General features: G+C 46.1%; 1 protein-coding gene across 1 annotated transcript in view; it reads left to right on the top strand.

Moving 5' to 3' along the window:
• The window catches only part of LOC119393097 (nephrin), a 36,753-nt gene extending 21,484 nt beyond the window's left edge, over nt 1-15,269 (top strand). The window contains exons 14-20 of the mRNA XM_037659920.2: nt 1,083-1,370; nt 6,174-6,455; nt 8,098-8,400; nt 11,831-12,127; nt 12,737-12,907; nt 14,205-14,329; nt 15,018-15,269. Coding sequence (XP_037515848.1) covers nt 1,083-1,370; nt 6,174-6,455; nt 8,098-8,400; nt 11,831-12,127; nt 12,737-12,907; nt 14,205-14,329; nt 15,018-15,263 — 1,712 coding nt within the window. The 3' untranslated portion in view covers nt 15,264-15,269. The remainder of the gene's footprint in view (nt 1-1,082; nt 1,371-6,173; nt 6,456-8,097; nt 8,401-11,830; nt 12,128-12,736; nt 12,908-14,204; nt 14,330-15,017) is intronic.
• Nucleotides 15,270-23,801: the final 8,532 nt, after the last annotated feature.

Here is a 23,801-nt window from a genome sequence, read left to right as displayed (position 1 = left end):
AATTCGAGATCGAAGGGCGGCGGTAAAATGCTGCAAACTTAAGTGTCGAAAGCTTACACGAATCAATTATATGAGAAATATTCTAATAGGATTGTATTTCCTAACCTATTTTAAGATTTGTCTTTTCTCACGTTCATGTGTCACCTTGAAATTACTATGAACGCTTTCTTTTTTGAGAAGAGCAAAAGTCGGCACACCTCGGGTGTCTTGTCTCTTAAGCACGTTCAGCTAAGACAAGTTGTGCAAGGCCTGACTTCTCGTTAACAACGGCTTAGGTTGAGCTTCAAGTGTCACCGGTCACCGGTCGTAAAAATATCGGGGCTTGCAAGGGGGTGTAAGAAATAATAGGCGCCAAGAGAGAAGGCGATAATGATATTATAACTAACTCGGGGCTTTTGGTTTGCGTTTACTGTTGCCTAGCGAGAATGCCAGTATGAATTTTTGCGCTGTGACTTATATTAGAAACGAAAGTTTAGTACACTACAGGCCAGAGGGAAAAAAAAAAGACTTGGCGAAAAGTTATGGTCATAGGCGTCTCCTGCAGGTCAATACATTAACGATATTAAGAAATAGGGGTCTCAACTTGTAGGGGTGCTATCGGTAAGGCGTATGCAAGTACGCAAAAAGAACACAAGAGAGCGCAAGACAGACGAGAGAAGTATGGGAATTCGGATACGCAAAACTGTTTGGAGACGCCACATATAAAACTGTCCACACGTTGTGCATACGCTTTGTGTTTCATCTTTGTGAAGTCATTTGAAGCATCCTAGGACGGCCCTTTAAAAAGACAACCCAACCACACATATGTTTTCTGAAACAAAAAAGGTTAAGATATTTGGCCTTCCATGAGACCAGTTTAACTAAATGACGTCTGCTACGAAGGTCGTCGCTATTAAACAACTCAGAGCTGGGTGCCGAAGCAGTTGGCAAGTGTGGGCGCCAAAGGCGAGAATCCGTCGCCACTTGCCTTGCACGTCTCAATCCGACCGCCTCGATGAGCAAAATTTTCGTAACTGCCCTTTCGTAATGACGTACGCAGGCGAGTTTTAACACTGACGCGCCTCTGCTTTTGGTCTTCCCAGACAAGCCACTGTTCCTGCACCCGGCCGTGGCAAAACACGAGGTGAAGGAAGGCGACAGCGTGCTGCTGAACTTGTCCGCGAAGGCTTACCCTTCGAAGATAAGCTACGCATGGACCAAGGAAGGCGTTGTGCTGCCTCAGGAGTCGTGGCGGGAAGCGCGTAGGGTTTTCCACCGAGCCTCGGAGCTCGTCATCAACCACGCGCAGAAGGACGACAGCGGACGCTACGAATGCGAAGCCCGGAACAGCGTCGGGTCCGCAAAGGTCGCCGTTGTCGTCAAAGTGCACTGTGAGTACTCGGCGTTACGAAAGCATGAACGCCCAGTGAACGACGCCCGAGTTCTCAAAGACCTCTTAGGATGTAACTGTTCGTAAGACAAAACCTCAACCAATCTTTACTCTGGGTATATACGAGTTATAGGTGCCGAACGCAGCCATCCGATAGCAAATAGCCCTTACAAGGGAACATTTTGGGCAGTACGGTCGCAGGAGTGCAACGTGAATCACTATGACACTTTGACCAAGTCCGCTCGATAAAGAAAAAAAAGTTAAAACAGCTTCGCACTAATGGTGCCAATCCTGAAGGAACTGGGCAGCCTTCCTCGTTTCTGTTTAATTTTCTCTTTCTTCCTTTCTCTCTCTCGCTCTCTCAGTTTTTTCTATCTTTTTCGTGTCTCTTTTTCTTTGTATTTCTTTCTTTCTCTATACATTTCTTTTTCTGTCTTTCTCGGTCTTTATATCTTTTTTCTTTCTTCCCTTTCTTTCTGTTCTCGCTTCCTCTTTCTATCTGTTTCTCTCTCGCTGTCTCTTTAGTTCTTTCCCTCTCTTTTTATCTTTCTGTATCTTTATGTCTTCCCTTTATTTCTGTCTACTTCTCCCTTTCTATGCTATGCCTTACTCTCTCCCCTCCCTCTTTCCCTCCTCATCACCCTCACTTCCCTTAAACACTCCCTTGGTGTACTATATTATACAAGGCTATGTTATGCTCTGCTAGTTTTCCTGGATAGCCGAGTGGTTACAATGTTCACCTTCGCATCGTGGGTACGCGGGTTCGAATCCCGCCTCGTTAAGAAATTCTTTTTGCCAAGACTTTCTCTCTCATTCTTCCTCTCTTTCTTTCTTTCTCTCTGTACCCGTTCTCTCACCCATCAGAGTTGTAATCGTGCGCCGGACAAATCGGCACGCTTGTTCTGTGAACGAAGCAGAAAATTAAGAAAATGATTAACAGGAAGAGGAGGACGAACGTAGCGCGTGCCGGTTCATGATGATGATAATTTTCTGGCGACCTATTGCAACCAACGGCTGGCATAAACAGCTCCGCTGTTCAAAAAAAAGAAAGAGGAAGGTGGTCTGACAATGTGTAGAGGAACATCATCATCATCATCATCGACAGTGTGCCTTTCCACAGCAGAAGCACGAAGACTGCGGTAGGAGAGTCTCTTGAGAGGCCCATCTCGGTTACTTGCCAACTTTTATTACGCAGTTTAACCGACAGAGTGGTTGTTTAATATTGTATACATAACAGTTGAAGTACAATAGCGGTTACCTTGAACGTCCTGCACTATACTGACAATAAATGCACAACAGACTGGAATACCTCATTCCAGTGGCTCTTTCTCCAACCTACTTACAGTGCGGCTGCCTGAAGGCCAAGCAAAAAAAAAAAAAAAAAGCTGATTCGCATCCGTGCATGTATAATATAAGCATACGACCAGTAACCCTCGGCTATCGCCCGGAGAATAGGCGCAACAACTATTGAATTACGCAGTACGATCGCCGCAAGTTATCTATAAAATGATAATTTCTACGTGCTAAATAAGCATGTGCGTGCAATAAATATCCATCAGGAGCACATTAAGCTGTCCGCGCTTCCACTCCTATAACCGTCCTGGCCTGTGGCTGTGAATGTCATTTTCTGCTGAGTCTAACAGCAATACCAAGAGCGTTTCACAACATATATAATAAAATAAGTAAGTTATTGAGAAAATTTCAAATGGGAAACAAGCATTTCTCAAAAAATATCCTGGATGGTGACGTTTTACATTGCAGCTTGCATGCACCACGTCAAGGGAGTTCAATTTATAAAATGTCCTGCAAGTAGGGCCTTCAATGCCCCAATTTACAATTGGAAGACATGAATAACAATACGTCGGAACAAGTATTTAGCGCAAGGAGAGAGAGAGAGAGACAGAGAGTGGTAAAATCTATTGCATTATTGCTGTCATAAATTTCGGGAGCTCTTCGCTTTTTTTCTATTAAATGTATATAAGGAGAGGTTGGTGCCAGTGCGTGGCGCCGGCTACTCCTCTTGCACAATGCTCTTTGGCAGTTACTACATGCGTATATAAAACTTCTTAAAGTGATTTTTCTCACGAGCAGGTGAAGGCAACGAATGCAGTAGTCCTTATACGCTGCTCGGATATTTTACTTTGCAGTTCGCAACAAAAAAAGGTACAGCTAAGTATAGCTGAATAGGCGGCAATTTTATCTGAACAGCTTTTTTCAGTGAATCTAATTATCCAAAAAAACAATAAAAACATCGCAATAAATCGTACGGTTGGGCGCACACACTTTGAACGAAACCCGGGAGTGGTCATAACTAAATATTTTGCTGTTTTGTACAGAAATACTTCCGTTATATCTACATCCTATTGTGCTGTACGGATAGCAGTGAAAAATCGATATCGGCCGCTATTGAATTTCGGGCTACTGAATTATTAATCTTAAAAATAATACGTATTTTCCCTAGGCCTTTCGCAGTCGGTATATTTCATCTTCAGCGTGGCGCATAATTTATAGAATTAATAACGCGCGTACCAAGGACTTCCTGAAAGCGGCCTTATTTTCAACCGGCGAAAAATAAGATAAGCCGGCACTTTCAAACAGCGGGGGCCTAATCTTTGGTCAAACACGAGTCAGCACTCACTCGAACTATTCATTTAAATGAGGATGGCTGCATCTTACTTTCCTTTGGGTTTATTTCCTTGGGATTCGAGAGGTCAACTCAAGCACTGTGTAAACTTAAACCCGATATTTTCTGGCCATCTATTCATTCCAACGCTATAACAGCAGGCAGTCCGCACATGGGTGTGTTTGTGCGTGTGCCTGCACGTGCATGTATGTATGTAGGTACGTACGTACGTACGTACGTACGTATGTATGTATGTATGTATGTATGTATGTATGTATGTATGTATGTATGTATGTATGTATGTATGTATGTATGTATGTATGTACGTACGTACGTACGTACGTACGTACGTATGTATGTATGTATGTATGTATGTATGTATGTATTGTATGTATGTATGTATGTATGTAGGTACTACGTACGTACGTACGACTATGTATGTATGTATGTATGTATGTATGTATGTATGTTATGTATGTATGTATGTATATGTATGTATGTATGTATGTATGTATGTATGTAGTATGTATGTATGTATGTATGTATGTATGTATGCGTTGTTATCGGCTTCAAGAACAGGTGGGTTGCACCGCTGTTTGAATTTCAATAGCATAGAATAACGTATCCTATTCTAAATGCTTGCAGAAACGTCATAGTGTAAGGAATGTTTAAAACGTCAATCGAAAAATGTCCAGAAGGAGCGTGAATTAAGCACATTTCTCCGCAATAGAAGAAGAGAAGTAGATGAAAAGGAAACGCAGGGAGGCTAACCTGGCGCGAGTGAGCGGTTTGCTACCCTGCACAGGGGTGAGGAAATAGGGGCAGGAAAGAGGACAGGGAGAGAGACATAAAATGAAAACGAAACGCACACGCAAGACGTTCCAATCCGAGCCGTTCTGAGAGTTGAACGCAAAATGCGCAGTAGCGCTTGCACAGCCTTTTTCTGTGACGTTAGGTCAGGTCGATGGCGCAGGCCACTCATGAGCACAAGTGATTGCGGTGAAGTTGGTACGATGTTTTATCCTCTTCTTATATGTTGTCATGATTTTACGCCGTACCGAATCTGCACTCGCGAATTCAAGAGAGATGCTCACGATGATTTGTAACACTGCAGTATATCGAAATGTTAATTCTACCTAATTGTGCAAAGCAATGGGAAAAATTTAATTAGAGCCAAAATAAAGTATTGCACATAACTCTTCAATGCACCAGCACCATAACACGGTAATTCCTCCACTAAACTGGTAACTAAATACATTCGCGTTGTCTCGTTTAAACGCTTCAGAATTCGTAGTTTTACAAAACGGGGATGTCGATTTCCGGTGAGAAGTTACGAAGTTGCAAGCTTCGTTCCTCACTGAGTATCATATTTTTTTCATTTGTGATTTTGCCATCAACCTTGAAAACTTTAAAAATAACTGTTTCCAACAAATACTAAACTCGGTTTGCTGTTAAATGTAGCAAGTTTTATAAAAGCAGAACAGTTCAAAGCTTACCTGTAGTTAGGTTACACATTATTTCCCAAACCAATAAGCAAATTTTCGGCAGTACCAAACTAATAAACCTTCTCTTAACGTGTAAATAAAAAAATATTCAATGGTTGAAAATTGGAAAGACAGTCTTGGAGCGAAGGCGGCAGTATCGAAGGATAGTGAGTACTCGATTCATCCCACCTCCTCCACTTGTATAGTATAGTGAGAGGTATTTAAACAAGATTTTCGATCTAGCAAACCTCCCTGTCTTTTCTTCGTTTAATATCTATCTATCTATCTATCTATCTATCTATCTATCTATCTATCTATCTATCTATCTATCTATCTATCTATCTATCTATCTATCTATCTATCTATCTATCTATCTATCTATCTATCTATCTATCTATCTATCTATCTATCTATCTATCTATCTATCTATCTATCTATCTATCTATCTATCTATCTATCTATCTATCTATCTATCTATCTATCTATCTATCTATCTATCTATGTTATTAACTGCTTTTGCTTTGCAACGAGCAATTGCATATTGCATTGCAAAAAAGCAAACTGCGACATACAGCATAAAAAATTGCTTTTTTCTTCTGATTTACTGATGTAAGTTAGGGCCAACAGTGCCGTCAGTTGCGAAAGGTATAAGTGCGCCGATTTCCCAGTGAAAAGTGTCACCATGACGACTGCGCAGACCCTGCGCGCATCACCAAGATAACGGAGCAAGTGCTGGCCGGTGCGGGCGAGAACGCCTCGCTGGCATGCGCCGCGGACGCGGACCCACTGACGGACGATGTGGTCCGGTGGCGGCGACCAGGGTTCGACCTCAGGCACCGCGCTAAGCTGCTGCTCGAGCGCGGCCGTGCCTTCCTCACGGTGTTCAACGTGAGCAGGGAGGACGAAGGCCTGTTCGAGTGCGTCGCCCACAACGGACTCGGAAGCCACGTCGCACGCGCCGCCAGGCTTATCGTGAAGTGTGAGTTCGAAGCTTCGCAAGCTTGGCGGGACACGGATGATCGCAGGGGTCCAATTGCCGCCCAGCTATATTCTAAAGAATTCCTGTTCCTCTCTTTGTGCGAGTTCTGACTTGCCACATATAGATACAACTTTGATACACGTTATAACTCTCTTTTGGACATCATTATGCCTTTTTCAGAGAGTCGTGGGAGGCGCGTCTCTCTAAAAAAGAGCGTGTATCTTTAAGGAGAGTTATGTGGCGTAATAATAATAATTGTTGGGATATTATGTCCCGAAACCACGATATGATAATGGGGGATGCCGAAGTGGAGGGCTCCGGAAATTTTGACCACCTGGGGTTCTTTAACGTGCATTTAAATCTGAGTACGCGGGCCTCAAACATTCCGCCTTCATAGAGATGCGGCCGCCGCGGCCGGTATTCGATCCCGCGACCTTCAGGTCAGCAGTCGAGCATCATAACCACCAGACCAACGCGGAGGGTTGGTATGTGGAGAGTCAGGGCTCTCCGGAAAGAGTAACAGGTAATCTCTTTTTCTTAGATTGTATAACAACATGAAACCTAACACATAATGTGGCCAAGAAAAGCACAGCGGGTGCATAGCTCCGGGACTTTAAATGTTCCGGATTTTTTAACAGCCTTGCAAATGCCAAAATACTGAAGCTAAGAGATATACATGCATGCTGAGGGCTTAACCGAAATCGCTGTTTCCTACCTGCAAAAATATGTCTTCAAAGCAGAGAAAAATGCTCTTAAAATTTTCCTGGTAGGACATATGGCGAATATTACGGCGAAGCAGCTGAAACAACAGGGCGGTGAAAGAATACACAGGACAAAGCGCTGCCTTAATTGTGTGTTGTCCTCTGTGTTCCTGACAGATGCTGTACAGAAATTGCGTGCCTACGCGAAAGTGAATATTGTCAAAGGCAAAGTAATCCAGGCAATTAGTTTTCTGGAGTTTCCGGGAACCTTTAAGCCGACGAGCACTAATAAAACTTCATTTGGTCCTAGTTGGTGCATTTTCTCGGGGTTAAAGTTACAGCGTAAACTCACAAGACGCCCCACGAAAAAAAAGACGACACATGCAAGCGCTGTTTTACTATCAACTGCTTTATTCCTTCATACGTCAATTCATATATAAGCCACAAAGAAACACTACCGTACATGCGCACGCAATAATATCTCTATTTCAAGAAGTTAAACAACGTTGGCAGCCAGTGCGTCAGATACGCGAACACATGAAATCATATTCAGACGAGTGCATGGACAACGAAGTGTCACTGATAGATAGTTGAGCTCTTTTCCTTAAGGCCATCCGCGCATGCTCGTTCTCACTTCTGCCTAGGATCGACGTCCCTTCAAATCGCGCCTCACAGTTGCAGCAAGAATTAATATGAGCAACAAGACACGCTCCTCTATCAGCATTCTTGTTAACAGTGCTTGTGTGTGTCGCGTGGCGTCTAGTGTGTTTGCGCTGTAACTTTAACCTCACGAGGGACAGTCATCGCGCCATACACACTAAAAAACGTAGTCTTGAAAGGAGCGACACTGTAGTGGATACTGCTTAGCGAATTAGGCCAGCTGTAAAACAAAAGGCCACCATCGAGCGCAACGTCGGTAACAGTTCTTCCTCTTGGCGCAGTCAAGGCGGCCATGCTTCAGGCCCGCGAGACGACGCTGGCGGCCGAATTGGGCCGGCCGCTGTCGCTGTCCTGTGCTGCCCAAGGTGCCCCGGTGCCCGCGTTCGTCTGGTCTTTCGGCAAGGTGTCGTTGGACGGCGGCGGAGACACGCGGCGAGTCGTGCGCAGCGAGCAGGATGACGTGGTGCGCTGGAAGTCCACGTTGTCCGTCGAGAGGGTCGAGTCCGGCGACTACGGCCGCTACACGTGCACCGCGCGCAACGAGCTCGGCTCCGACTGGTCCCGCTTCACGGTGCTACCCAGGGGTACGTCGAGAACCCTTCGCTCTCGTGAATAGTGCGCCGATCATTCTCGACGTATATTTTACTAACAGCATGATGAAAAACTACTAGGAAAGGAAGGGACGACACGAGCGATGATTCACGATTGAAGGTTTATCCTTATAAATCATCATCATCATCATCATCAGCCTGTCTACGCCCACTGCAAGGCAAAGGCCTCTCCCATGTTCCGCTAATCAACCCGGTCCTGTGCTTTCTGCTGCCACGTTATACCTACAAACTTCTTAATCTCATCTACCCATCTAATTTTCTGTCTCCCCCTCACGCGTTTGCCATCTCTTGGAATCCAGTCAGTTACCCTTAATGACCACCGGTTATCCTGCCGACGTGCTACGTGCCCCGCCCATATCCATTTCTTCTTGATTTCAACTATGATATCCTTAACCCCGTTTGTTCCCTGACCCACTCTGCTCTCTTCCTGTATTTTAAGGTTACACCTATCATTTTCCTTTCCATCGCTCGCTGCGTCGTCCTCAATGTAAGTTGAACAACTCTGTAAGTCTCCAGGTTTCTGCTCCGTTGGTAAGTACCGGTAAGATGCAGCGGTTATATACCTTCCTCTTGAGGGATAGTGGTAGACTGCCATTCATGATTTGATAATGCTTGCCGAATGAGCCCCATCCCATCCTTATTCTTCTAGTTATTTCACTCTCATGGTTCGGCTCCGCGGTTACTACCTGTCCTAAGTAGACGTACTCCTTTACAACTTCCAGTGTCTCGCCACCTATCGCAAAGCGCTGTTGTCTGCCAACATTGTTCCACATTACTTTAGTTTTATGCATATTAATTTTCAGACCTACTCTTCTACTTTCCGTATCCAGTTCAGTAATCATGAGCTGTAATTCGTCTCCCCCGTTACTCATCAATGCAATGTCATCAGCGAATCGCAGGTTACTGAGATACTCTCCATTAACTCTTATCCCTAATTCTTCGCAATCTAGGGCCCTGAAAACCTCCTGTAAACACGCGGTGAATAGCATTGGAGAGATCGTGTCTCCCTGCCGTACGCCCTTCTTTATTGGGATTCTGTCGCTTTCTTTATGGAGGACTATAGTGGCTGTGGATCCGCTGTAGATTTCTTCCATTATGTTTATATAGGCTTCGTCGATGCCTTGATTCCGCAGTGCCTGCATGACTGCTGATGTCTCCACCGAATCAAATGCCTTCTCGTAATCTATGAAGGCTATGTATAGGGGTTGGTTGTATTCCGCGCATTTCTCTATCACCTGATTGATAGTATGAATATGGTCTATTGTTGAGAATCCTGTACGAAATCCTGCCTGGTCCCTTGGTTGATTGAACTCTAATGACGTATTAATTCTGTTAGCAATTACTTTTGTAAATAGCTTGTAGACAACGGACAGTAAGCTGATGGGCCTGTAATTTTTCAGGTCCTTGACGTCCCCTTTCTTATGAATCAAGATGATGTTGGCATTCTTCCAAGATTCTGGTATCTTCCCCGTCGAGAGACACTTCGTATACAGGGTGGCCAGTTTCTCTAACATAATCTCTCCACCGTCTTTCAACAGGTCTGATGTTACCTGATCCTCACCACCTTATAAATCACACATACGTATAAAAAGAAAGTTAACAACCCTGTGCGAACCAATGTGACAAGAATTCGACGCCCTCAATCCTTAAAGGGGCCCTGCAACACTTTTTCAGCATGGTCAGAAAACGCTGCCGATCGGTAGTCGATGCTCCTGAGAACATGTGAGCCAAACGCTATAGCGCAGCACGCAGCCTGGAATTTACAATTAATTCTCAAGGTCAGCTAGAATCGCTCACTCTTCAGTCGACAAATGATATCATAATGCCCAATGACCTCGCCATAAACACAATGTCCACGGCCATTGGCTTATTTGAGCATCATGAGCTACATAATTACCGTGGCCGCCGCAGGATGCTGCGACGTGCCCGCGCGCTCGATCGCGATCACACCGAAGGTAAGCCGCGCGTTCAAAAAAAAAGTATTTAAGGTCATGACGCGCGCTGACTAACGGACCACGGCCGCTCAATGAATCATTGGGCGACCGTGAACGAACACAGTTTCTTGCCCCCTTGTCATCCTCTTCCTGTGTAGCTTTCAGCGCGCTCTCTTGCACGAAAGGAGAGAGAAAGCGCCTGAAGCGTGCTACACATCCCTGTAACTCCGCTCGTGCTTGACGGATTCTAAATATTTTTGCGGCAGTCGATTCGTGAGGCAATAAGCACCTTTCATGAAGCGATTCGATGATTGCTTGGGAAAGTATTGCAGGGCCCCTTTAAAGAAAGATAGAAAGTTGCAGAGAGCCCCTAAGCATATTCTTATGAGATGACAACGCGAAAGCGTTTCCTTTGACTAGGTTGTTAGGGAGGGGTACTGCAAAGTTGTGTTGCGGAATTGTGTTATAAGGGATAAGGCAATGTCGGAGGCCGAATTGTGTTGTAGAATGTTGGATTCGTTCAGCCTAAATCGCTTGCTCTTCCTGCATCCGATGTGTGCCGATCCCGTCGTGAATTCGAGCCACACACTTATTTCTCCGTGAACGTATTTCTGCACGTACAGCAGCTTTCCGACCGCTTCGTCGACGAGTCCATCGAGCACGTCAATGTTTCGCACACTATTTCACCAATATTCAAAGTTTAGCGTTAGTTTGTTGAGCCGGTTTCCTATGTTTGCCCTACCCAGCCCTTCTAGAATTTGCCGACTTGGTTGTACAGCATACACTTTCAATTCACGCTTGTCCCTCCTCGTTAAGGGAACTATTCGTAGACTAGTGTTCTGCCGTTGTCGACGCTATATATATATATATATATATATATATATATATATATATATATATATATATATATATATATATATATATATATATATATATATATATGATTACAACGTCCACATCAGGCTCACTGCAGCTATGCATGCTTCTGAGACAGTATGCCTCCATTGAAGTTGAAGGCCAACAGATACGGCGGACAATGGCGCGCTCCCTTCGAGTCGGGGGTTCCCCTTCTGCTGTTTTATACTGAGGAGATCGCTCTCTCCTAATCCGCCCCTGCAAGTTGCTGCGGCTGTTGTAAGCGCCGCGGCGTGGAGAGGTCACGTGACCTCTGGACATGGGTTTTGTGGACGCCCGGTGGGTGCACGTTTTCGCCAACGTAGCGAAGTAACGCTTTTGCTTTGGAAACAACAAACACGGGGACTACATGTTTATCAAACAGTCGCCCTAGAAATTTGTTTATTCGCTATTTGTTGACGCTGATGCCTCACTAACGCACTTTACTCCACTTTGTTTAATCTAATGTGAGGGTTATGAGTATGAGGCGTGTATAGTACCTTGTGTGTCCGTGCTGTTTGTAAAATATGCATGTGTACCGATTCGTCCAATCAGATACCCTTCTCTATACGCAGGCAAACCCGAGCCGCCCACGGCCGTGCGTGCGCTGAACGTGAGCCACTCGAGCGTGCTGCTGGTGTGGTCTCCCGGCTTCGACGGAGGCCTCGAGCAGCAGTTCCGTGTGCGCACGCGGCGGCTCGGAGGAGGTCCGGGCTCCATCCGCTACGAGCACACTGCTGCGGCACAGGGAGTTTCCGAGCTGCTCGTGATGGGACTCGAACCCGGCGTCGAGTACGCGTTCAGCGTGCAGGCGCGCAACGCGCTCGGCGAGAGCACCTTCAGCCGCGAGTCACCCGCCGTCACGACGAAAGGTAACGAGCGCTGATCGACCTTTAGCTTTCAAGCAGCGCCAAGTGTAAAACACTATATGTACAGAACATGATATGAGAGAAATCACGAGTGCTCACCATGCGAGCTACTGCGAAAACGGTATACCATTCAGTAGCTTTCATCAATGGGATGTTGATCCATAGGTAAAATAGCGCAAAGGAAACAGGGACTATAGACACAGGACTAGCGCTGTTTCCTTGCCGTGTTTCCTTTGAACTGTTTTACCTATGGATACGTACAAACTGGCTCGCATTCAGACGCTATTAAGTTAACTGTATTGGTAAGTCTGTGTGTGATGTGTCGAAGAGAAGCTAGGGGTTGCTTAGCCGTCAGATCATTTTCGGCGTATATCAAAGAAATCTATACCACACCACACACATGAACAAGTTTATATGCGTGTGACCAGCTCCACCGATCTTTGAAGAAGGACAAGATGAATAGCTTAGGTGAAGTGTTTGCACAATAAAATTGCCATTTAAATTGGAGTACACGAACACGAGGCATCACGGGTAGGCACACTGGTGGACACATTCACGTCCGCCATCACCGACGGACGTGACAGCTGAAACGCACGTGACTTCTACTGGCAGCGTTCAGCTGGCCTCACAGCGGAGCCGTCATGGACGCACTGGGTGGACGCCAGGCGACGGTGGCACAGTACCTGCTCGTCACCGTGGCTGCATGCGCCACGCTGCTACTCAACGGACTTCTGGCCGCCTGCCTCGTACGCCGCCGTCGGAGGAGGAGACGGCGGCTTGCCGGTACGCTGCTAATAATACAGCGCTCTTATGATCACTTCAATGTGACAGCATTAAGCCGGGTACTGTAGGGTGATTGGTGTCGTAGATTGTCACTGAAAGCCGTTTGGTGAGAGAGAGAGGGATGCGATAGCCTACTTTCAGCAATATTCAGTTAGTTTAATTTATGAGCAATTTTCGGCGAAAGAAACAAATTATTTCCGCAGTGAAAATTCCGGAATATGTCCATCAATAAACGAAGAATAAAAACAGCGCTAAACACGGGACGAGAAGAGGACACATACACGGCGCCTTCTCGTCCCTTGTTTAGCGCTGTTTTTATTCTTCGTCTACCATGCAGCATCAACCAGCCCAATGAAGCACATTGTTAAAGTTCATCAATAAACTCGTATTAAAAAGTAATCAGTTACACGACACCTTACAATTAACAAACTTAGTTCTTAATATTTTTTATTTTGGAATCACAAGAGACAATATAAATTTGAATCCGCGCAGTTCCGCCACATGTAATGGCTTCCTTTCCGCTACAGCAGGACAGTTCAGCTTAATCAGTGCATGTCATCCAAGCTTTCTGGTTAAGGAACACAAGCATGTCAACTTTCTCGCCCTTCAGCCTGCTCCTCCTGCTCCATCATATACCACGCACTCAGGGTTGATTTTATGCTATCGAAAGTACCATCGACAGTTCTTCATAACTACCAAGGGGTCAGGAGTGCGGCGCTGGGAAGGATGTGAACGCCGGCGATTACGTCATCCTCGTGATAGCGCAGTCGCCATTGTCGGAAAAGAGAACACATGCACGTTTCATAAGCGAAACCAGTCATATCCAAAGAGGCCGCTGCTATGGTCCTGAAGTAGGAGCTTATTCAGCGCTGCTGTTCTTTTTAGGAGCGGAGCTCCTTATAACATCACCTGGTCGGTCGTCGCTCCATGCGGCGTGTCCCCGCCGTCGCGTCTCCCGTATCATTCAATAGATGGCGTTGTCCTATAGATATGCATGCAAACTGCAGTTGGGTGACGATATACTAGATGGCGCTGTCCCATAGAGATAGAAAAAAATAAAATAAGAAATAAATAAATAAATAAAAAATGAAAAATAAAAGAAATAAAAATCATAAAATAAATAAATAAATGAAGGAAAAAAGGAAACAGGAAAAATAATCAAAGCGGCGTATCGCTTTGATTGCTGCTGGGCGAAACCACTGAACATTTCACGGTGTAACCATGATTGCTTCAGGAGCTTCGCCCAAGCTCTTCATCATTCACCCGTGGATATGCTGTAATTTTTTTTTATTCGCAGCATCTGAGAAGAATTCTGTCGGCCCTTCAGCGGACATGCAATTCTGCAATTCGGCAAGCCACGAGTCCACCTTCGACGGACACTCCATGGCGACGAGTGATGTTTACGTTGGCCACGCCATAACTGTAAGCACAAAGCACAAGATTCGCAAAGTTTTCTTGCCACAGTACCAGCGGCAGCGCAATTAGCATGCTAATGGCACTATTATCTAAGAACCTACGGGTTATGGAGTAGCGGCGCATTAAATCCAGATTATAAGGAAAAGTGTGAAGGCATTTCCTAGTGGATGCTAAGTATTAAAAAAAGGGCAAATACCTTGCGTACCCTGTGCTCTTCTGCTAACGTTTAAGCTACGTTTCGGCTAACACTATTCACCGAAGTCTATGCTGCATGTGGTTGATACAAGCAGGCTGCAATGTGTTCTAACCAAAGAGATGCGCTGTAAACGGTACTTTGTTGGTAAAGCAAGCCTACAATAAATCTACGTCTATATAATATTAACACGTAGCGCTACCTTTCCCAGTGCTGCATCAAATATTTGCCACCTTAAAGAGCCAGCCCTATATATAATCGTGAGTCTGCACATTAAGAAGCTTATTATTCGCCGTTTGTGATATGGGTATTTTCTTATAGGTTAATGTTAAATACGTGCACTGTATTTATGGGCCTCGTACAGTGAAATGTTAAATGTGCCCTTCTCTGCCTGGGACAGCCCATATAGTCTCCCGGAAGCTGTCTCAGAAAAGACGCGTACACACAACAGCGCTTGAAGTCGTGTCAACTTTCACAGATAATACCCACGTATTTTTGCAGGAGATACCTCCTAGCGAAGAAGAACCAACCATTGATGAGACCGAGCAGTGCTGCACCGGTGTCATCTATGCGCCCTCGGCAGCAGCCCTTCCACACGAGTCGTTCGACCATAGTGAAGCACTGCTACCGCGAAGCTCAAGTCACGCACCGTGTGCGCAGGACTCCATTGTGCGCGCAGTACCCAGCCATCCGCAGACTGCGGCGGTCAGCTGCGTTCTCGGAAAGCTGGGCAGCCACATGGTGTGACCGTGACGGGTCAAGCAGTTTGTAAGCTTTGTTCTTTAACGGAAGAAGACACTCGCACGAAAGCGCAGTCAAGTCCAGTTCGAGCGACTTCCAAGAAAATCGTGCTAGCAGTGTGACGAGGAACAATGGGGTGGAACGTCAAATTTTTCCCGGCATGTTTTCGCGAATGACTGAATAATGTTTATACGTACGTGGAATTCGTAACGTTTTGCCGTGCAGACGTGTCACCCCGATGCCGTTTACTCTGCAGTCCCTGTGATGTCTTTCAGACACCTTGAATGTACCTATACCGTGCAACAATCTCTTTGGGCCAACAAGCGAACGCCTCGACTTTATGAGGTGAGTGGAACTATAACACAAAACCATGTTTCGACGCGGGCTTTTGCCGTCCTACGCCACTGCATCCGCTTTATTGGTAACCCGAGCTGTCGCATAACTTTCTCGTTGGGGGTCTTTACGAAAGCCTCAGTTCCACCCTCAAGGACTTGTCGCAGTCGTATTAAGACAGGCATGTTCCAAAGAGGGCGACGCGAGCCGATGAGTTCGCCTTCGCTGCGGGTAATACGCATTTACGCGAATGTGGCAAGTGGCGTATCGCATCGCATTTCTAGCGCGTCGCATCCATGCGGTTCCAGTACACTAGAAAGATGAATCGCATTAATGCACCAAGACAGCGTACACTAAGACAGGTAAGTTGACTTACGCGGTGAATGTACCACTACACGCTGGCGCACTGCATCGAACGAGAGAGAGAAAAGTGTGACGGACGCCGGCACGCGCTGATCTCCAATCACCAGTGGAATTTACTATCCAGGAACTAGTCCCGGACAGTTTCAGACGACGGGAAGTGTAAATATTACTGTGATGCGATACGCTACTGTCACATTGACGTAAACGAGGTTATAGATCATCGATGTCAACACAGGCTATACGTATAAGAAATAAGCCAACAGCGACATTACTTTTTCAAAGCGCTGTCACTTTCTCAGCTTCTTTCCTCTCCTGATCGGCTGGGAGAATGCTTGCAGCCTTATATCGTAGGCTCAACGAGAAGTAAACCTAAGGTTGGCAAGCCCGTCGTCTAGCGCCACCGGTCAGCAGATGTGAGAGTGTCTAGAAACCGATGCGTGATAACGACACCAAAGTGGTTCGGTGGGGACAGCTGAGTCGAATACCTGCGCAGCGGCTCTGTCAGCGTGCACGCAGTGAGGAGAAGAGCGCTGAGCTATACGGTCCGTGCAGAACGGAATCTACGACCCACGTAGCCTACAAGGTACAATATTAAAGGAGTCACGAAAGCGTCTCCGTACACACTGAAATTTTCTGCACCTTTACACGTGTAAAAAGGGTGTTTGGTTGTCCAATGGCTAACAATCGTATAGGTAAAAAAACAATTACAAGTTTCTTGTTCGCAGCCGTTTCATCGCAAGTAAAAATTATGGCAGGGGCACAGAGGACGAGGAAAGCGCAATAAATTTTCTAAGCTAGCGCTGCCTAATCCTCGTATCAAATGTTTCTACGCGCATCAGATGGTCAGAATCAGTGCAAAGTTTTTAATGATGCATTTTCTCATTGTACCTGCTGTTAAGCTCGATGCTAAGTGTAATAAAAATTTCCTACAGCCGTAAAGATGAGGTGGTTACCTATGGGACAAGGGAACATCCTTAAGGGTGAAAAAATTTAAGCGTAGGTGATCAGTAGTACGCGAAGAGAAAATTTTCTCTGACTTGGTCAGTATATCCAGCATCGTACACGTGTTTTCTCGGCCATGTCTGTTGGCCGTTGGTCGTATCGCTCGTACACTGCATGTCCTTCGTAATACAAAGAGCAAGATGCCCCGATGCAGAGGTTTACTGGCGCATACCCCCCGAGCTTTCGTTTAAGTGGAGGTTCCTCAACGGGGCAACCTAGCACTTCTCAGGACGCGCGCTCAATTTGCACAGCATGACAGCATGCAGTGGTGGTTCGGGAAGATGGACAATTTTTGTCGGTAGAGCACGACGTAAGTTTTGCTAAACAGAGCAACAAACATATGGGACAAAGAACTGAACATAGTGCGCTGTTCACTTTTCTGTCGCGCTGTTAAACAAAACTTAGGCAGTGGTGGGCTCGCTATAAAAATAATGTTAAACAATCACGTACACCTTTGTCCTCGCTTCTTACTTACACTCGGAGCTAATATCCTTGCATCTTGGAAATTCGCGCTTTTTTTATCGTACGAGGACGGACTGAGTACACACACAAACACAGAGCGCACAGCGCTCTGTGTTTGTGTGTGTACTCAGTCCGTCCTCGTACGATAAAAAAAGCGCGAATTTCCAAGATGCAACACCAACTAGCCCCTGTAGCTGCTCTAATTGCACTAATATCCTTGCGTAAGTGGTGTATTTCCTGAACACACGACTAATGTGCCTCGGCCGGAATTGTGATACTTGATGGCGAATAGTGTTTGCGCATTGTCGGAGAACCTGTATATTCCCGTGGCTACAACTGTGTGTTCAGCGGCGCCATTGCACCATGTTTTGCGGAAATCCCATTAGGGAAAAAAAAAAAACACCTCGCTCAACATCCCGCAAACGCTGTCGTTCTGCCTGTTTGAACGGAACGACTTGTACGCTAATGGTCTGAGGAAATCAAACACACAAACTCTGTGGTACGCTGTACTGTAAATCCTACCCAGTGTTAAAAAAAACGTATGCAGCTAAAATACGATGCTGTTAACTGGACAAACTTGTACATATTAAGATGTTTGGATAAGTTTATGACAAAAATAAACATTTTTGTATATAAGAGAAATTGCTTCTGTTCCTTTGTCCCTTTCTTGCTTATCGCGGCTTCAGTTGACGCATGTTGTGGCACATTGCACGATAGCAACTACACGTTTTTAAACTAATGTTTCTGTTGACAAAACATGGTGCAGCAAAGTTTCACCTGAGGAGAAGAGCACAGCGAGTGAACGGACAAGTTACGAAAAGGGAACAAGAGAGTCAAGCGCTGCCCTTTCCTTCTACCTTAGCGCAGGACGTGCAAGATATGCAGGGATTCAGTTGTTTAACATCCTACAGCTACTAAGCCACCCAAGTTGCGCATAACCGCCCGCCTGTTTATTTATTAACAGCGGAGCTCTTTAAGCTAGGGGTAATTCCGGCGTGGGACACAACAACTCGGGCGGGCATGCGCCACTGAAAGCGGGGCGTAGCCAGAAATTTTTTTCAGCGGGGGGGGGGGGGGGGTATCCTGCCATACTGGGTGTATGTTCGTGTATGCGTTCGTATGTGTGCATGTATATATAACCAAGCAAAATAGAAAATTTTCGGGGGGGGGTTAAATCTTCCCAACGCCCCCCCCCCCCCCCCCCTGGCTACGTCCCTGGTGCCAAGCACCTCCAAGCATAGCATAGCCATGCATACTACAGTATAGCAAGGGGTGATAAAGGGCGGTGAGGGTGAGGGTCAGTTATAATAGAATGAGGAGGACACGTGATGGGGTGAGGAGGAGGGAAAGAAGGATGTGAGACAGTATACCATAGCACAACCATGTACAGTAACAACTTGATGAGGGCTAGTTGGTTCAAAATTAGAACAAATAAAGTAACAGCGCGAATGGAACAAGGACGACAGAGGAACGTCCCGTGTCCCGTGGTCTTCGTTCCTTTGTCGTCCTTGTCCCGTTCACGCTGTTACTATCTTTGTTCTAATCATGTGCAGTATAGCATAGCATAGAGTAGTGAGGCTGAGGAGAAGTGATGCGAGGGTTAGGAGGAGAGAGGGCAATACACAAATAGATAACGACAGTAAGAAAGATAAAAGAAACAAGAAAGAAGGTGTACAAAGAGACCAATAAAATAAAAAGAAGGAAAATATGATGATTTAAAGAAAGATCTGCGTTCGCCAGCTGGTGGCAGTTGCTTGCAAGCTCCGCTGTTTACTCAGGTTTCCCAGTCGCCGAACTGGCTTTCATTTCTTTTGCAGCGAAGCTGTACACCTCTCGTTGGTCTGAAAATTTCGCGGATGGATGGATGGATGAGAAACTTTATTACACATATTGCTGAATGGGTGGAGTCCCTAGTCCGGGACCCCATTGGCTTGCGCCCCAGTCCTTGCGCGGGCCACCAGGGCCTCTTGAACCCCCCGGTCCGGGCAGGACAGTGCCGCCTCCCATCCATCTCTACTGAAATCCTTAAATACATCTGTTTTGGATGTGTTGCACGGGCACTCCCATGCCATGTGATAAAGTGTAGCTAGATTAGCGTTGCATAACCTGCATGTTTGTGAGGGGCACTTGTCAGAGTCGATTTTGGAGAGTACGTGTGGGTTGGGATACGACAACGTTTGTAAGCGGCGCCAGGCTACCTGTGCGGCTTTACTGAGTTGAGGATGTGGTGGAGGATATTTCCTCCGCGCAAGCCTTTGGTTTTGTAACATTTCAGTGTATGTGGTCAAGTGGGCCGTCTGATCTGGAAGGGCTGGAGTCCCTACACTGAAGTTAGAGTCCCGGGGTAAGAGAGCTCGGGCGGAGGCATGAGCTAGCTGGTTGCCTCTGACTCCACAGTGGCCAGGTATCCATATGACATGTTTCCAGTCTCCCTCAGTACGGCCTTCTGCTGCTTGTGAAAGTATTCTGCGTGCTAGAGGACTGATTTTGCCTTTAAGGTAGTTGCGATAGGCCGCCAAATTTCGCGGAGTCAGCACAACATAGAGTTTCCTATATATACACTAGAGTGAACTCTGGCGCTAGTGTCTATGGGAGCTGCAACGTATGGTGCTTCAGTCAGTATGGGAATGATGGGTAGGTCACGTATTTCTTTAAGCTTCGTTCATTCGCCTTCTTTTGGCTCCGTGTGGCCTGCAGCTGCTTTGTCGTAAGACGAAGTCCAGCAAGCGTTCAGCAGTTACACTTCACCACCTTAACCTTTTTAGGCTCACCAATTCAAATCTGCATGGTCACGAAGTTCACAACGATCCATTTTTTTTATCCTAAACAAATGCCAGCACAACAATAAACAAAGCCACAACTGCGTTCGAAGCCGCAAGCATGAAGTTTAGGCAAATCCGCGTACTACCCATCATTCCCATAATCATGGAGGAAAGAGAAAGAAAGGAGGGACCACTACGTCACGCAGCCAGCCTTGGCAAGCCAAACCGTTTTGAAGCCAGCAGTGTCGGCCCAACAGGTGACCTTTTGCGTCGAGATCACGCAAGGAATGAGATTTGCCGAGGCATTGGGTAAGGCGCCCGGTGCCTTTCAATCGAAGCGCGCTCGTTCGGCGCAGACCGATCGACTGACGGAGGAGGTTCAAAAATAGAACTTCACCGGTAGTACTAAAAGCTACCGCGCGCTCTGACGTTTCGATTACATGTTGGGCCGGCAAGGTAGGCTTCAATCACGTGACGTAATGCTCCCTCCTTTCTTTTTCCTTCCTCCATGCCCATGATAGCTGAATGATCACAGCGCCAGAGTTCTCTCTATTAGTCGGTGACAAGCTAAGAATAAAAAGTAAACTATACCGCTGTCCATTTGTATTATGCGCGTCCAACTACGGCCGATCTTTACATTGACGTAACGGTTAAGACGAACCAATGAAAAATGCAACATGGCGCCGTTCGCGACGAGAGGCGAGGTACCGCTGCACCGAGACTGAGATCCGTCATTTCGAATTTCCTGCGGTGTTTGTTTCTTCCAGAAGATGCTATTTCCTACTTTTATTCGCATGTACCCAGCATCGTCCTCGCCGGTCGTCATCCAATGCAGTAGAAGCCTGTGACTGTGCCGCGTTTGAAGTGCACCGAAGTGGCAGCAGCTCGGAGTGTTTTACAACGCTTTAGCGCGTTCCGTCGTTTCGGCAGCGTCAAGTTGCAACACGTGTGTTCCCTCCATCGCTCGGATACACCAAGCATATCGCCTGAGGGTCACCACATCGGCGATTGTTGTCGCGTTCATTCGTGTGCAGTGAGGTGAAAGTGAAGTCGGAATGTGCGCGTCTGTGTACGATTTACCGCCCGCAAAAGCCATTAGCGTTGCCACATGTGCGCGTGTGTGCGTTGCTTGGAGCTCGCGACATGGGAATCTTGGTGATCTATTGTGATATGCGCCGTGCTGTGCGCCTATATAAACGACGTATGTGCGAACGAAGCGTGAGAGAAAGAAAGCGACCAACATAATCCGTTAGCGCAACACAATGCGTAAGTAAACAAATATGAATTGTGATCATCTGATGCGTTTGTGATTATGTGACGTGTGCCTATTGGCGCAGTTGCGTCGTATCAACGGAATGTAGTTCCACCAGCCCAGAATCATGTGCTAGGTTGAAGTGCCCGTCGCGTAAGTATCGCGCTCGATGCACGAACGCCTTGCAATGAGAAACGACGTGCGAGGTAATTGTTGTTTACGAACCGTGAAATGATGCGCTCGCTGTGACACGTCGATTGCATGGATCATGATCGTAACTGAAGTGACGCCGCTAAAACTATTATTCAGTGAAAAAAAAAAAGCGTTTGTTTTTAATGGCGTTGCATCATATTTCACGATATCATATTTCATGGAATCCTTGTTTTTGTCTAACGTGCGTTTTTTAGCATTTCGCGTGTATTGTGGGCATGTATTACGCAGTGATAATTTGTCTATATTGAACTCGTTAAGCTTATAGTGCATAGACCCTTTTTTAAGCGCTTATCCCTTCTTGTGAAGCCTCACCCCCTCACTATGCTTCACGAACAAATGAGGAGGGGGGAGCCGGAGAGGTGGGGCTTGACAATGTACGAAAGGAATGTACTTACTGATTGTGTCCACCGAGATTACCTATGTAGACATCTACATGTTTTCCTTTTTTTTCTTCGAGGATGCACGTGCTTTTTCTATGTCCGAGTGTATATTTGTCATCTTTTGGCCTCCTGATTTTTTCATTTCTACATTTTTTCTTATTGATTTTTTTGTCGCTCTACCTGCACGGAGGACGATGCTATAAAAGCGCATCGAAGCCTCGTAAATTTTCCCTTGATAAAGATCGGTCTCCGATCGAAACGTTGACAAATAAACTGTCTTTGAGAAGCGTGTATCCTTTTCCTATTTGTCTTGCGGCAACCGATGACAGCCTCTTCACAATCTACGTATAGATATATATGCCTTCGCACAGACACACACATATATAGAAGGTGGGGGCCCCTCTTCTAGCAAAAGTGGCCCCCCCTGCTGTAATTCCCACTGGGGTGACGCAGTTATGTAATAAATAAGTAATAAATTAACTAAAAACTTGAACGTTCGAGGCTTAAGGGGTAATGGCTGTGCCAGTGCAACTTGTCGAAGCGAGAAACAATCCCACGTAAAGCTTTTAGTCAATGCCAATTTAGCCGCGTGCACCTCCTTGGCGTGAACGGCAACGCACGCAATGGCCCCCACAGTTAAACGCCATGTGTGCAACATGCTTTTATTTCGATGAAGCAAGACGTCAAATGAAGCCTTGGCGTCTTCCTCAAACACGATTACAAGCACGGCGACTAGAGACGCAAATGCGGTATTTACGGCAACACAGGAGTCGAAATGCACAAAGGCGATCTCAGACCGCTTCGCCATACTTCGCTTTGAGTCACAGTTGCCATAGTTACAGCAGGCAGTGAAGAAAACTGGCAGCGAGAGTTTCGCAAAAAAATTACAAACGACCTTATTAAACGTGATAAATGTCCCTGTTTTGTTCTGTTAAACCGTAAAATAATGATTCCTTTATTTTAAGTTTTATATTAAATCTGCCATTCTTTGTTTTAATACCATATTAGGTACTGCTCAGAAACATCGCCTTTGAGATGTACATTACTTTTTCGTATGGACTCCGAGATGAAGGCGGCGGGGGATGCGATTTAAACAACACAAATATTGTTATGCTGACGCTGAACTCCGTGCCTTCACAATTTATTTTATCTAGCTTTGCTTTCTTTATTACAATATCAGTGCAGTATTGCAAAATAAGGTTTATATGAGTGAAAAGTATTGCCATTGTTTAGGAACTACTTCGTTTGTAGCGCGGAGGCATGCAAAATATGCGCAATGCGGCCTCGTGGGCGGAGCTTATATTTATTCTTAGGTTGTCACCGACTATAGTAAATATTGCAGGAAACTCCATGAGAATAAAACTCCTATAGCGCGTATGTGCCACAGCAACGCCTCGGAGGGGTTGGCCACAGAAATGGGGCAAATACCACAACTCACCACGGACGCTCGCGTGCTCCTGTGCTAGCAGATGCGCGCGCTCCTTGCGTTTTCACCTCGGACGCTGAGGAAGGGCATTCGGAGAGGTGGACAGACGAGCCGACGAACGCAGCGTAGCGGAGGAAAGAGCGAAACGAGCAAACGCGTGTAACTCCGCTAGCGTTCGCTGTAGACTCGTGCACAACTGCAACGCCACAACTGAATTTCGACCTCTGGGTGTTTTAGGGGCCCTTTATCAATCGAAGGCAAACGGCATATCTTTCTTTGCAATTAGGCATACAGCATAGAGCTCAGTATTCTTTTCAATAAAGAAAACCACAAAACAAGCATCGAAACCGA

The sequence above is a fragment of the Rhipicephalus sanguineus genome, chromosome 5 (genome assembly GCF_013339695.2).
Source record: "Rhipicephalus sanguineus isolate Rsan-2018 chromosome 5, BIME_Rsan_1.4, whole genome shotgun sequence".
NCBI lineage: Eukaryota > Metazoa > Arthropoda > Arachnida > Ixodida > Ixodidae > Rhipicephalus > Rhipicephalus sanguineus.
Note: the sequence above shows the minus strand (reverse complement) of the source record. Positions and strands in the feature narration are given on the sequence as shown.